General features: G+C 45.6%; 1 protein-coding gene across 4 annotated transcripts in view; it reads left to right on the top strand.

The window, feature by feature from the left end:
• elp6 (elongator acetyltransferase complex subunit 6) overlaps window positions 1–16,453 on the top strand; it is a 47,263-nt gene that overhangs the window by 7,539 nt on the left and 23,271 nt on the right. For all 4 annotated transcript variants that reach the window (XM_068031452.1, XM_068031451.1, XM_068031453.1 and 1 more), the window contains exon 2: window positions 7,792–7,870. In XM_068031452.1, the coding sequence (XP_067887553.1) occupies window positions 7,792–7,870 (79 nt within the window). The remainder of the gene's footprint in view (window positions 1–7,791; window positions 7,871–16,453) is intronic.

The following is a 16,453-nucleotide window of genomic DNA, read 5'->3' as shown; positions in this document are numbered from 1 at the left end:
GAATCACCTCACACTTCTCCGCATTAAACTCCATTTGCCATCTCTCAGCCCAGCTCTGCAGCCTATCTATGTCCCTCTGTACCCTACAACACCCTTCGACACTATCCACAACTCCACCGACCTTCGTGTCATCCGCAAATTTACTAACCCACCCTTCTACACCCTCATCCAGGTCGTTTATAAAAATGACAAACAGCAGTGGCCCCAAAACAGAACCTTGCGGTACACCACTAGTAACTAAACTCCAGGATGAACATTTGCCATCAACCATCACCCTCTGTCTTCTTTCAGCTAGCCAATTTCTGATCCAAAGCTCTAAATCACCTTCAACCCCATACTTCCGTATTTTCTGCAATAGCCTACCGTGGGGAACCTTATCAAACGCCTTACTGAAATCCATATACACCACATCCACGGCTTTACCCTCATCCACCTGTTTGGTCACCTTCTCGAAAAACTCAATAAGGTTTGTGAGGCACGACCTACCTTTCACAAAACCGTGCTGACTATCGCAAATGAACTTATTCTTTTCAAGATGATTATAAATCCTGTCTCTTATAACCTTTTCCAACATTTTACCCACAACCAAAGTAAGGCTCACAGGTCTGTAATTACCAGGGCTGTCTCTACTCCCCTTCTTGAACAAGGGGACAACATTTGCTATCCTCCAGTCTTCCGGCACTACTCCTGTCGACAATGACGACATAAAGATCAACAACAACGGCTCTGCAATCTCCTCCCTGGCTTCCCAGAGAATCCTAGGATAAATCCCATCTGGCCCAGGGGACTTATCTATTTTCACTCTTTCCAAAATTGCTAACACCTCCTCCTTGTGAATCTCAATCCCATCTAGCCTAGTAGGCTGTATCTCAGTAATCTCCTCGGCAACATTTTCTTTTTCTACTGTAAATACTGACGAAAAATATTCATTTAACGCTTCCCCTATCTCCTCTGATTCCGCACACAACTTCCCACTACTATCCTTGATTGGCCCTGTTCTAACTCTTATCATTCGTTTATTCCTGATATACCTATAGAAAGCCTTAGGGTTTTCCTTGATCCTATCCGCCAATGACTTCTCGTGTCCTCTCCTTGCTCTTCTTAGCCCTCCCTTTAGATCCTTCCTGGCTAGCTTGTAACTCTCAAGCGCCCTAACTGAGCCTTCACGTCTCATCCTAACATAAGCCGCCCTCTTCCTCTTGACAAGCGCTTCAACTTCTTGAGTAAACCACGGCTCCCTCGCTCGACAACTTCCTCCCTGCCTGACGGGTACATACTTATCAAGGACACGCATTAGCTGCTCCTTGAATAAGCTCCACATTTCGTTTGTGCCCATCCCCTGCAGTTTCCTTCCCCATCCTACACATCCTAAATCTTGCCTAATCGCGTCATAATTTCCTTTCCCCCAGCTATAATTCTTGCCACATGAGCAAATGCAGCCTGTGCCACTAAAACGTCAGAGTGCGACGTCTGCAGCTGCCAGGACTAATGATGGTGCTGCTCAAATAATCACACGAAGGCAACCTAAACATATGGCAGCACACAATGGCAGGAGGGAGGGAGCGAGCAGGCGCGCCAGGGGAGGGAAGCGGGCCTGGGTTTGGGGGGGGGGGGGGTGGAGGAGGAGAACGCACCCGACGCCACCACCAAGGCTGCACTGTGGCCGCTTCCCCCATCCCTGGCTCTCCCTGCTTGCTCCAACCCGGCTCTCTGCATAAGTTACTCTGATGTAATCTGGGCATGCGGAAGGTAGCGCATGTGCAGAGAGTAGGAGCTAATCTGCTCATCTGCGCAGATTGGCGCAGTCTGATGAAGTCAGCTGCCGGATGCATTGTCGATAATCACTTTGTAAAACTTAATGGTCTTAATTGGTCTTAATGTCAAAGCGGCTGGAATACAGAGGGGAGGAAGTTATCTTCACTTGTATAACCCATCTGCACCAGTGTTCAGTTTTGGGCACTGCACCTTAGGAAGAATATATTGGTTTTGAAGGAAGTGCAACACAGATTCGCCAGAATGACACCAGGGATTATAGGATTAAATTATCAGGAAAGGTTTCATAAACTTGACTTGCGTCCCTTGAGTATAGGAAATTGAGGGGTGCTCCTATTGAGATGCTTAAAAGGTTAAAGGATTTGACAGGGTAAATACAGAGAAGCTATTTCTTGCAGGGCAATCAAGAACAAAGGGATATGATCTTAAGGACAAAGTCAAGCCATTTCAAAAATGAAATCATGAATCTCTCCTCCAGGGTAGTCCCTCGGGATCAAAGATGACCTGCTTCCACTCTGGTTCAATGGTTTCTGAGATGGCTGATAAGTCCAATGTGTGATCTGCAGGCTCTGTCACATGAGGGTCAGGTAGATGAGTCGTTTGGAGGTTTGTGTGCTCCCTCCAATGCCTTGACTTTGCCTCTGCATGTTCCCAAAGAAGTCCCTCGAGGTTTACAATGCCTTCCCGAATTATTTTGTTTTAATCATTCATGGCATTTGGGCATAGTTAGCCAGGCCAGCATTTATTGCCCTTGAGAAGGAGGTGGTGAACTGCCTTCTTGGTCTGCTGCAGTCCGTGTGAGGCACCCACAGTGCAGTTTGGAAAGGAGTTCAAGGATTTTGACCCAGCAACAGTGAAGGAACAGCAATATAGTTCCAAGTCAGGATGGTGTATGACTTGGAGGGGTACTTGCATTTGCTGCCCTTGTCCTTCTAGTAGGTAGAGGACGTGGGTTTGAAAGGTGCTGTCTAAGGAGCCCTGGTGCGTTGCTGCAGTGCATCTTGTAGATGGTACACACTGCTGCCACTGTGCGTCGGTGGTGGAGGGAGTGAATGTTTGTCGATGGGGTGCCAATCAAGCGGGCTGTTTTTTTCTGGATGGTATCGAGCTTCTTGAGTGTTGTTGGAGCTGCACCCATCCAGGCAAGAGGAGAGTATTCCATCACACTCCTGACTTGTGCCTTGTAGATGGTGGACAGGCTTTGGGGAGTCAGGAGATGAGTTACTTGCTGCTGGATTCCAAGCCTCTGACCTGCTCTTGTAGCCATGGTATTTATATGACTACTCCAGTTCAGTTTCTGGTCAGTGGTGGCCCCTAGGATGTTGATAGTGGAGGATTCAGCGATGGTAATGCCATTGAATGTCAAGGGGAGATTTTAGATTCTCTCTTGTAGATGGTCATTGCCGACACTTGTGTGGCGCGAATGTTACTTGCCACTTATCAGCCCAAGCCTGGATATTATCCAGGTCTTGCTGCATTTCTACATTGACTGCTTCAGTATCTGAGGAGTCGCGAATGGTGCTGAACATTGTGCAATCATCAGCGAACATCCCCACTTCTGACCTTATTGAAGGAAGGATTGAAGCAGCTGGAGATGGTTGGGTGCAGGGCACCACCCTGAGGTACTCCTGCAGTGATGTCCTGGAGCTCAGATGATTGACTTCCAACAATCCCAACCATCTTTCTTTGCGCTAGGTATGACTCCAACCAGCGGAGAGTTTTCCCCTTGATTCCCATTGACTACAGTTTTGCTAGGGCTCCTTGATGCCATACTCGGTCAGATACTGCATTGATGTCTAGGGCAGTCACTCTCACCTCCCCTCTTGAGTTCATCTCTTTTGTCCATGTTTGAATGAAGGTTGTAAAGATGTCAGGAGCTGAATGTCCCTGGTGGAACCCAAACTGAGCGTCACTGAGCAGGTTATTGCTAAGCAAGTGCTGCTTGATGGCACTGTTAATGACAGCTTCCATTACTTTACTGATGATTGTGAGTAGGCTGCTGGGGCGGTAATTGGCCGGGTTGCACTAGTCCTACTTTTTGTGTACAGGACATACCTGGGCAATTTTCCACATTGCTGGCTAGATGGCAGTGTTGTAGCTGTACTGGAACAGCTTGGCTAGGGGTGTGGCAAGTTCTGGAGCACAGATCTTCAGTACTACTGCCGGAATGTTGTCAGGATCCATAGCCTTTGCAGTATCCAGTGCCTTCAGTCATTTCTTGATATCATGCGGAGTGATGCTGGGGACTTCAGGAGGAGGCTGAGATGGATCATCAACTCAGCACTTCTGGTTGAAGATTATTGTAAATGCTTCAGCCTTATCTTTCACAGTGATGTGCTTGGCTCCCCCATCATTGAGGATGGGGATATTCGTGGAACCACCTCCTCCAGTTTGTTAATTGTCCACCACCATTCACGATTGGATGTGGCAGGTCTGCAGAGCTTAGATCTGATCCAATATAAAAGCAAAATACTGCGGGTGCTGGAAATCTGAAATAAAAACAAGAAATGCTGGAACCACTCAGCAGGTCTGGCAGCATCTGTGAAAAGAGAAGCTGATCTAATCCGTTGGTTATGGGATCGCTTAGCTTTGTCTATCGCATACTGCTTATGCAGTTTGGCATGCAAGTGGTCCTGTATTGTAGGTTCACCAGGTTGATGCCTCATTTTTAAGTATACCTCGTGCTGTTCCTGGCATGCTCTCCTACACTCTTCATTGAACTAGGGTTGGTTTCCTGTCTTCACAGTAATGGTAGAGGGGGGAATATGCTGGGCCATGAGGTTACAGATTGTGGTTGAGGACAATTCTGTTGCTGATGGCCCACAGCGCCTCATGGATGTCCAGGTTTGCATTGCTAGATCTGATAGAAATCTGTCTTATTTAGTGCGGTGGTAATGCCACAGAACACTATGGAGGGTATCCTCAATGTGAAGGCGGGACTTCATCTCCACAAGGTCCGTACAGTGGTCATTCCTACCAATTCTTTAATGGTCAGATGCATCTGCGGCAGGCAGATTGGGAAGGACGAGGGCAAGTATGTTTTTCCCTCTTATTGGTTCCCTCACCAGCTGCCGCATACCCAGTCTAGCATCTGTGTCCTTTAGGATTTAGTCAGTAGTGGTGCTACCGAGTCACTCTTGCTGATGGACATTGACGTCCCCCACCCATAGTACATTCTTGCCCCCTCAGTGCTGAGGGAGGGCAGTAGGTGGTAATCAGCAGGAGATTTCCTTGCCCATGTTTGATCTGATAGCATGAGACTTCATGGGGTCCGGAGTCGATGTTGAGGACTCCCAGTGCAACTCCTTCTTGACTGCATACCACTGTGCCGCCATCTCTGGGTCTGTCCTGCCAGTGGGACAGGACATACCCGGGGATGGTGATGGCAGTTTCTGGGACATTGTCTGTAAGGTATGGTTCCGTGAGTATGACTATGTCAGGCTTTTGCTTGATAGTCTGTGGGACAGCTCTCCCAACTTTGGCACAAACCCCCCAGATGTTAGTAAGGAGGACTTTGCATAGTTGACAGGGCTGGGTTTGCCGTTGTCGTCTCCGGTGCCTAGGTCGATGCTGGGTGGTCTGTCCGGTTTTAGTTTTATTGACTTCATAGTGTTTCAATACAACTGAGTGACTTGCTAGGCATTTCAGAAGACATATAAGAGTCGACCACATTGTTGTGAGTCTGGAGTCACATGTAGGCCAGACCAGATAAGGACAATAGATTTCCTTCCCTAAAGGACATTGGTGAACCAGATGGGTTTTTACCACATCACTAAAGCGTTTTTTTTTAGATTAGATTAGAGATACAGCACTGAAACAGGCCCTTCGGCCCACCGAGTCTGTGCCGAACATCAACCACCCATTTATACTAATCCTATATTCCCAACAAACATCCCCACCTGTCCCTATATGTCCCTACCACCTACCTATACTGGTGACAATTTATAATGGCCAATTTACCTATCAACCTGCAAGTCTTTTGGCTTGTGGGAGGAAACCGGAGCACCCGGAGAAAACCCACGCAGACACAGGAAGAACTTGCAAACTCCACACAGGCAGTACCCAGAATCGAACCCGGGTCCCTGGAGCTGTGAGGCTGCGGTGCTAGCCACTGTGCCGCCCTAACTGTCCGCCTGGGAGTCTCTTGCCGCGACCAGGTTCTGAGTAGAACAGCTGTTTTGGGCCTCTGGTATCAGGCATGCGAATGACATGACCCACCCAGCAGAGCTGGTTTTGGATGATTAGCGCTCTGATGTTGGACAGGTTGGATTGGGAGAAGACGCTGCTGTTGGGCCACCTTTCTTGTCATTAGATTTGGAGGATCTTGCGGAGGCACCTCTGATGTTACTTGTCCAGTGCTTCGAGGTGCCTGCTGTAGGTTGTCCAAGTCTCCGAAGCATATAGGAGCACAGGGATCACTGCTGCCTGGTAAACCATGATCTTAGTCTCAGGTTTGAGATCCTGATTCTCAAATACTGTCTTGCGCAGTCAGCCAAAGGCTGAGCTGGCACATTAGAGACTATGATGACCCTTGTCATCTGTCTGCCTTCGCCTAGAGGAGGCTCCCAAATGGCCCACATTTTTAGATTTTAGCTTTTTAGGTTGAGATACGGCACTGAAACAGGCCCTTCGGCCCACCGAGTCTGCGCTGACCATTAACCGCCCATTTATACTAATCCTACACTAATCCCATATTCCTACCACATCCTCACCTGTCCCTATGCTCCCCTACCACCTACCTATACTAGGGGCAATTTATAATGGACAATTTACCTATCAACCTGCAAGTCTTTGGCATGTGGGAGGAAACCAGAGCACCCGGAGGAAACCCACGCAGACACAGGGAGAACTTGCAAACTCCACACAGGCAGTACCCAGAATTGAACCCGGTTCGCTGGAGCTGTGAGGCTTCGGTGCTTATCACTGCGTCACTGTGTGTTCCAGAATCTCGCTTGATCTTTGTTTTTTGTATGGGGTAGAGAGAGAAAGAGATTTTGTACTGAGAGCTGGTTGTAAGAGGACCTTCATTTACTGAAAGTTTAGTGAAAAACCCATTTTCTCATATGCTTCGGAGAAGAAGTTGACGATGAGTGCACTCAGTTTCAGTGAGTGGACCACAAGCATCATCTGCATGATGAAGCTTGACAGTTGAGGTTGGAGTGATTTTGGTTTTGGATTGAAGGCTGCGTAGGTTCTGTTCTGTAGATTATCTGCACGCCTGTGGGTAGTTTGCTGGAGGTGAGGTTTATGTTTAGAGATACAGCACTGAAACAGGCCCTTCGGCCCACCGAGTCTGTGCCGACCATCAACCACCCATTTATACTAATCCTACACTAATCCCATATTCCTACCACATCCCCACCTGTCCCTATATTTCCCTACTACCTACCTATCCTTGGGGCAATTTATAGTGGCCAATTTACCTATTGACCTGCAAGTCTTTTGGCTTGTGGGAGGAAACCGGAGCACCCGGAGGAAACCCACGCAGACACAGGGAGAACTTGCAAACTCCACACAGGCAGTACCCAGAATTGAACCCGGGTCGCTGGAGCTGTGAGGCTGCAGTGCTAACCACTGCGCCACTGTGCTGCCCTTGTAGCATTGCATTGAGGAAAATTGAGAATGCACCACAGGGTTATAAATCAGGAACATTCTGCACAAAAGGCTGTAGATGCTAGAACAATTGCAGTTTTCAATACTGAAATATAGATTTTTGTTGGGTTAGGGTATTAAGGTATATGGAGCAAAGGTGGTAAATGCAATTGAGGTGCAAGTCAGCCGTGATCTAATTGAATGCTGGAGCATGCCTGAAGTGTGAATGGCCTACTGTATTGCTGTGTGGAAAAGCATTCCATGTACAAACAACTTTTCATCAGGAGATGTCTCCTAACCTTCCCCCATGCTTTGACATTAACTCCCCTCCTTTGGTGAAATATTGCAAGGAGACTCTGTAAAGGAAGATAATAAATAAGCAAGGCTCTTGCCCGCGCCAAATATTTCTCTTTCTTTTCAAATCAGGGAAAAGCTGTTCTCCTATCCGACAAGCAGACAGATGGCAGTTTCCTTGTACATCACTTCCTTTCCTTTTATCTCAAAGGTGAGTGGCATTGCTTTCTTTGGGGGCAGTATTGAGTTGGGCATGTATTAGAGTTCTGCAGTACTGAGTGCATTGCACCACTTGTTTTCAGTTTTCTTCAGTGAACATACAATTTGTACGCTATTTGGCATTCATATCACAAGCACATGATATGATGTGATGGGTAGATGTTTGAGAGACTGGGCTATAGAGGGGTGTCCAAAATTAAGTGGGATAAATGGTCTATAACTTTTAGCAAGCCAGCCTGACAAGAATCTTCATCTGGGCATTAAATAGTTCCTTAACCCTTCACTTTGACTCCTGAAAAAGAATTATTTGGTGTTCACCACACTATTTATGCCTGGGAGTGCACGATACCTAAATTTGGCTCGCTAAACTGTTTTGGATCAATCAATTTGGATTATTTTGTTAATTACACTACCAACCTCTTAGGATCCACGCAAACAGCTGAGTAAATCAAGTCTTTTTCCTCAATCATCAAAGGTCAACCAAGATCGTGAACTAATAATTTATTAACCTTAAAACCATAGTTAGTAGCATGAGACTAAATTATTGAGTCTGCAACTATATAGTTTTTAAAAAATTTATTCTTGGGATGAGGGTGTCACTGGGCGGGCCAGCATTTATTGCCCATCCCTAATTGCCCTTGCAAGCTGCCTTAGTGGTTGCTAGGCCGTTTCATAGTTAACTGACCCTATAATCTGTTTTAGTGATGTTGGTTGCGGGATAAATATTGGCCAGGATACCGCAGTTAAGACTCAACCATGTTGCTGTGGATCTGGAGTCACATATAGGCTGGTTAAGGATGGCAGATTTCCTTCCCACAAGGACATCAGTGAATCAATTGGGTTTTTACAACAAGCTGACAGCTTCACGGTCACCATTACTGATAGTAGTAGCTTTTTATTCCAAATGTATTTAATTAGCAATTTAATTCACAAACTTCCATGATGGGATTTGAACTCGCAACTCCAGATTGCTAGCCCAGGCCTGTGATTTACTAGTCCAATAACATAACCACTATGCTATGAATCACAAAGTTAACATGCAGGTACAACAAGTAATTAGGAAGGTAAGTGGAATGTTGGCCTTTATTACAAGGGGGATGGAGTATAAAAATAGGGAAGTCTTCTTACAACTGTATAGGGCATTGGTGAGACTGCACCTAGAGTACTGTGTACAGTTTCAGTCTACTTATTGAAGGAGAGACACTTGCATTGGAAGCAGTTCAGTGAAAGTTCATAAGACTGATTCTTGGGATGAAGGGGTTGCCTTCGGCAAGGTTGAAGAGTTTGGGACTATACTGGTTGGAGTTCAGAAGAATGAGAGGTGATCTTGTTGAAACATAGATTTTGAGGGGGCTTGACAGGGTAGATGCTGAGAGGATGTTTCCCCTTGTTGGGGGATCTTGAACTAGGAGGTACAGTATCAGAATAAGGGGTCTCCCTTTTAAGACTGAGATGAGGAATTTCTTTTCTCAGAGGGTCATTAATCTTTGGAATTCTCTTCCCCAGAGAGCAGTGGGGGCTGGGTCATGAGTATATTCAGGGCTGAGTTACAGATTTTTGATCGAAAAGGGAGTCACGGGTTAAGGGGGGCAGACAGGAAAGTGGAGTTAAGGCCACAACCAGATTATCTGTGATCTTATTGTATGGCAGAGCAAGCTCGAGGGGTTGAATGGCCTATTCTTACTATTTCTTGTATTCTTGGGTTATTTAAGGTTGGATTATTGACGAAATAAATAAGAGGTTACAAAGGCTGTTCAGTTATGTCATGGTAATTTAGCTGTTAACTGCTGATAAACCTACTGTTGATATAAATTTGTGATATTAGACTTGTTGGATAATTGACAAGTTTACAGCATTAGATAGCCTGTGTATTGAATGGATTCAACTCTATATGCTTTAAATTATATTTCCTGAATTTATACAGCCTCATCCTACTGATCTGGCATGGACAAACTCATTTCTTTGCCTTCCTTAGAGAGGTTGGTAATCTTCTGAGACACTAGGCTGATGAAATTTCCATGTGTAAAGGTGCTGTCCGTCCCTCCTGAATCCTGCACACGTGGATAAATTCACCTTCTGTTTTAAAAGCAAGATATGAACTAGCTGGCTTAAATATCACTTACCTTGATCTAAGGGAGGCCTGTACGTCTTCATGACACTGGCTCGTATAGCCATATAACCTTAACTTCTATAACCTTTCTCACTGTTAGAGATACACTTTCTGATTTTACAGACACTTTTTCTACATGTACTAAAAAGACTACATCATAGTTAGCCATGGCTGATGAGTCAGAAGCTTGTGGGTTCTCGTCCCACTCTTGAAGCTTATGCACAAGTTCTAGGCTGACACTGTGCTGCACCGTCGGTGCTCTCTTTTGGATGACAAGTTAAACTGAAGCCCGTTTACCTTCTTGGATGTAAAAGATCCTGTGGCATTACTTTGAAGAACTTCACTGCAGGAGTCCTTCAGGTCAGTGTCCTAGTCCCAACCATCTTTAACTGCTTCATCGATGACCTTCCCTTAAAAATGTCAGATGTTGGGGTGTTGGCTGATGATTGCACAGTTTTGTTCAGTTCCATTCGCAACTCCTCAGACGATGATGTCCATGTCTGCATACAGCAAGACCTAGACGACATTCTGGCTTGGGCTGATAAGTGGCAAGTAACATTAGCACCACAAGTGCCGAACAATGACCATCTCCAACAAGAGAGATTCTGACCACCTTATCACTGATTTTCAACAAGATTGCCATCTCTGACTCACCCACTATCAACATTCTGGGGTCACTATTGACCGGAAACTTAACTGGACCACTCACCTAAATATTGTGGCTACAAGAGTAGGTTAGAGGCTGTGAAATACGTGGTGAGTAATTCGCCTTCTGAGTCCCCAAAGCCTGTTGACCATCTACAAGGCACAAGTCAGGAGTGTGATGGAATACTCTCCACTTGCCTGGATGTGTGCAACTGCAACACCACTCGAGCATTACATCATCGAGCCCTGTCGTCCCATCCACCATCTTAACCGATCAATCCCTCCACCACCAGAACACAGCGGTAGCAGTGTGTACCATCTACAAGATGCACTGCAGCAAATCGCCAAGTTTCCTTCAATAGCACCTTCCAAACCCAGGACTTCTACCATCTAAAAGAACAGGGGCATCAGACACATGGGGAAACCATCAGCACCTGCAATTTCTCCTCCAAATCATGCACCTTCCTGACTTGGAAATATATTGCCGTTCATTCACTGATGGATCAAAATCCTGAAACTTCCTCCTTTAACAGCACTCTGGGTCTGCCTATACCACACAGCAGCTGTTCAAGATGGAGGCTCACCACCACCACCTCGAGGGCAATTAGGGATGGGCAATAAATACTGGCATTGCCAACATCACCCACATCCCACAAACAAATAAAAAAGCAAAGTTGTTCTCTGTATCCTGGACAATGCTGATCCCTCAGTCAGCAACATTAAAACAGATTATCTGGTTACTATCGCATTGCTGTTTGAGGAGCATTTAGGTGTTTAATTTTTTGCAAGGCAACTTGCTGAAAGTATGACCTGTTGATGTTGCAGCGATGAAAATCTGGGCATCAATCCACAGTTCATTAATTGAAATCCCATGAAGGATGTGAATCTCTTACCCCACCCTTGTGTTTTCACCATGCCCATCCAAGTATATTCTGAGGTAGGGTCTGTTTCAAAAAGTGGACAGACATATTTTATGGAAAATTTTCCTCCTTTTCCCCCACTGGGCCATTAGGACATGGGATGCTTTATTACAAGTGGTAGAAACTAGGGTAGTTCAAAAGGGAATTTGATGGGTATTTGAAAAGTGAAAATTTCAATGAGGAAAGGGAGTTGTGAAATGGCCGGAATTCCCACAATGTTGAACTGTACCACTGATGGAGTTGATGCTCGGATTGGCGGCCAAAGCAAAGACATCTGCCATAGTGAGGCAATCAATGGTGAAGGGGTAATGAAACATATATTGAGTGCTGATGGTGGAGAGGCAGCATTTTTTTAGTTCACTCTTAGGATGTGTCGCTGGCAAATCCAGCATTTATTGTCTATCTCTAATTGTCTTTGAGAAAGTGGTGGTGAGCTGTATTATTGAACTGCTGTAGCCATGTGGTGTAGGTACACCCATAGTGCTGTTGGGGAGGGAGTTTTTGACCCCAGTGACTATGAAGGGGCAGCGATCTAGTTGCAATTAGGAATGGTATTTGACTTGGAGGGTACTTGCAGTGGTCGTGTTCCCATGCTTCTGTCCTTGTTTATCTAGTGGTAGAGATCATGGGTTTGGAAGGTGCTGTCGAAGGAGGCTTGGCAAATTGCTGCAGTGCATCTTGTAATGTACACACTGCTGTCACTGTATGCTGTTAGTGGAGGGAATTAATGTTTAAGGTGGTGAATGGGTGTAGAGCAAATGGACTGATTTGTCCTGGATGGTGTTGAGCTTCCTGAGTGGTGTTGGAGCTGCACCCATCCAGGCAAGTGGACAGTATTCCATCACACTCCTGACTTGTGCCTTGTAGATGGTGGACAGGCTTTGGGGAGTCAGGAGGTGGGTTACTCACCACAGAATTCCTAGCCTCTGACCTGCTCTTGTAGCCACAGAATTTATATGGCTGGGTCCAGTTAAGTTTCTGGTCAATGATGACCCCCAGGATGTTGATGGGGGATTTAACGATGGTAATGCCATTGAATGTCAAGGGGAGATGGTTAGATTCTCTTGCTGGAGGTGGCCGTTGCTCGGCACTTGTATGGCGCAAATGTTACTTGCTACTTATCAGCCCAAGCCTTAATGTTATCCAGGCCTCCTTATGTGCGGGCCTGGATTGCTGCTGAGGAATTGGGAATGGCACTGAACACAAGTTATCAGTGAATATTCTCACTTCTGACCTTATGTTTGAAGCAGCTGAAGATGGTTAAATGGAAGACACTAACCTGAGGAACTCCTGCAGCGATGTTCTAGGGCTGAGATGCAATTGCACAGAAACTATACTGCAGTGAGATTATCATGTGGATGGGGCAAAGTGAAGGAATCCTTCCCTATGGTGCTGTTCCTTTGCTTTGTACAGTTTTCCCACCGTTGTAGCAGAGGCTGTGATGCTATGAATAGAGCAGATAGCAGAATACTGATATGCGGGCAGTACAAGGTTCTCCGATAACCTGGATAGTAATCTTCTGGGCAGTTGAGGGTCTCATTTGTCCTTCAATGGAAATTGTACGCTACCTCACTATTGTATAATATATTGGTGTTCAGTGCAGTGAAAGTGGTTTCATTTATAACAGAGCTGCTTCTGTTGTTTCTTGGTAAGTGACCCATCCTATTGCAATTCTAACAAAGATTCTGTACATTTCCTTTTATAGAAGCACAGCACCCTATTTCTGTCATCATTAAATGATTTGACTACTGTTGCCTATACTTCTGTATAAAATGAAGAAATGGAAAATATACTACACAAAACTGTGACCATCTGTAGGAAGCAACTGGCCAGTCTTGCATAGAATCATTGAAAGTTTAAGACACAAAGAGGCCATTTGGCCCATTTGGTCTGTGCCGACCGAAAAATGATCCCATTCTAATCCCACCTTCCAGCATTTGGTCCGTAGCCCTGCAGATTATGGCACTTGAGGTGCGTATCCAGACTCCCCTTGAATGAGTTGAGGGTTTCTGCCTCAACTACCCTTTTCGGGCAGTGAGTTCCAGACCTCCACCACCCTTTGGTTGAAAAGGTTTTACCTCATCTCCCCTCTAATCTTTCTACCAATCACTTTAAATCTATGCCCCCAAGTCACTGATCTCTCTGCTAAGGTGAACAGGCCCTTCACATCCACTCTATCCAGGCCTCTCAAAATTTTGTACATTTCAATCAGATCTCCCCTCTCCATAAAGGAGATGTTTCGAGATATTGTAGTGATTTGATTCTAGATATTAGAGGGCTTTGTTCAGTTTACTTTTGGGTATACTTCTCCAGTATTTGGTGCAGACCAAGCTCAGATAGGCATGGTGATGATAACAGAAGGGTGTAGGTAAGAGCAATTCACATCCCTCATAAGATGATCTATTGCAGTTAATGGACTGTTAGATTGGAATGGCCTTCAATGCAGTGAAGTAACTTTCTCCAACATGGTTCTAATACTCTAGTTGGATAAACTACAAGGAAAGATTATGGACAATGAAAACCTTTAGGAAATATCCCAACAAACTTTTTCCTCAGTTGACTAGATGAGGGTCCATGATGGAGTATATTAACCATGGAAGGAAGGACTTGAGCGAGTGAGAGGCCTCTTTCTTTCTTTCTTGCTTTGCCTTGACCTAATTTACCAGGGTGGCATTAGGTATGATCTTTTCTGACATAGCTGATTTTACCCTGGGCAGTTGCTACAATTTGTTGTGGCCTTGTTATCTGGTATTCAAAAAAAAATCCAGTGTTTTCCATAGCTGCTTGGTACCCAATGAAGTGGGCTGGAAGCCTCCACTGTTCACAGTCCTGACCAGTTCTTGCTGTCCGAGACTCATTTTACAAGTGTTGCATAGTATCCAGTGTACAGAAGCAGAACTGTTTGGTCTAACTGGTTGATGGCCATGTTTAAGCTCTACATGAGCTGACTCCCACACTAATTACCCTCTCCCTCATGTGCACATCAACGCCCCTCTGAAATGCATCATCTCATGGTGCTTCAGCACCTCCACGTGTGACTAAATTCCTTCTAAATTCTTTATTTGATCTGTTAGTGGCCCCTGTTCTAGACTCGACCACAAGTTTCTCTAAATTAACCCTATCAAATTCCTTCATAGTTTTAAAGACTTCTATCAGGTCTCTTTACATTTATTTTACAATGTAAACAGAAGAATATCCTGGGACATGAAGGAACAAGGCCAGTCCTAATTTTTGTTTTGTCTTAAAAGTACTTCCCTATATTCCTCTGTCTCCATCTATCAGTTCTCTCTTATAAAAACAAGAATGTGCCGATATTTTGAATAGCTTGTATATATTGGGTATGGCTAATTAGAATTCTGACTTCGGTACAGTGTGGAATTTCCTTCATACGAACGTACAAATTAGGAGGAGTAGGCCACTCGGCCCTTTGAGCCTGCTCCGCCATTCAATAGGTTCATGGCTGAACTGATTACTCCACATTTCAACCTACTCCGATAACCTTCCACCCCCTTGCTTATCATGAATCTATCTACCTCTGCCTTAAAAATATTCAAAGGCTCTGCTTCCACCGCCTTTTGAGGAAGAGAATTCCAAAGACACGTGACCGTCAGAGAAAAAATTTCTCCTCATCGGTCTTAAATGGGCAACCCCTAATTTTTAAACAGTCACACCCCTAGTTCTAGGCTCTCCCACAAGGGAAAACCTCCTTTCCACATTTGGGTGGCGCAGTGGTTAGCACCGCAGCACCTCAGCTCAAGCGACCCGGGTTCAGTTCTGGGTACTGCCTGTGCGGAGTTTGCAAGTTCTCCCTGTGACCGCGTGGGTTTCCTCCGGGTGCTCCGGTTTCCTCCTACATGCCAAAGACTTGCAGGTTGATAGGTAAATTGGCCATTGTAAAAATTGCCCCTAGTGTAGATAGGTGGTAGGAGAATTTGGGAAGGTGGGTATGTGAGAGGGAAAATGGGATTAATGCAGGATTAGTATAAATGGGTCGGCACGGACTCTGGCCAAAGGACCTGTTTCAGTGCTGTATCTCTGACTCGATCCCACCCTGTCAAGACCCCTCAGGACCTTGCATGTTTCAATCAAGTCCCCTCTTACTCTTCTAAATTCCAGCAGATACAAGCCTAGCCTGTCCAATCTTTCCTCATAAGGCAGTCTGCCCATTCCAGTTATTAGTCCAGTAAACCACCTTTGTACTGCCTCCAAAGCATTAACATCCTTCCTTGCATAAGGAGACCAGTACTGTACACAATACTCCAGATGTGGTCTCACCAATGTATAGCTGAAGCATAATCTCCCTGCTTTTGTATTCAGGTCCCCTCGTGGTAAACGATAACATTCTATTAGCTTTCCTAATTATGTGCTGTTCTTCTTCTTTGGCCTCCTTGTCTCGAGAGACCATGGGTAAGTGCCTGGAGGTGGTCAGTGATTTGTGGAGCAGTGCCTGGAGTGGCTATAAAGGCCAATACTAGAGTGACCGACTCTTCCACAGGTGCTGCAGATAAAATTGGTTGTCAGGGCTGTTACACAGTTGGCTCTCTCCTTGCGCTTCTGTCTTTTTTTCCTGCCAACTGCTAAGTCACTTTGACTTGCCACACTTTAGCCCCGCCTTTATGGCTGCCCGCCAGTTCTGGTGATCGCTGGCAACTGACTTCCACGACTTGTGATCAGTGTCACAGGACTTCATGTCACATTTTCAGACTCCTTTAAAGCGGAGACATGGACGGCCGGTGGGTCTGTTACCAGTGACGAGCTCGCTGTACAATGTGTCCTTGGGGATCCTGCCATCTTCCATGCAGCTCATATGGCCAAGTCATCTCAAGCGCCGTGGACTCAGTAGGGTGTATATGCTGGGGATGTTGGCCGCCTCGAGGGCTTCTGTTTTGGAGATACGGTC

Source organism: Heterodontus francisci, chromosome 5, assembly GCF_036365525.1.
Source record: "Heterodontus francisci isolate sHetFra1 chromosome 5, sHetFra1.hap1, whole genome shotgun sequence".
Classification (NCBI taxonomy): Eukaryota; Metazoa; Chordata; class Chondrichthyes; order Heterodontiformes; family Heterodontidae; genus Heterodontus; species Heterodontus francisci.
Note: the sequence above shows the minus strand (reverse complement) of the source record. Positions and strands in the feature narration are given on the sequence as shown.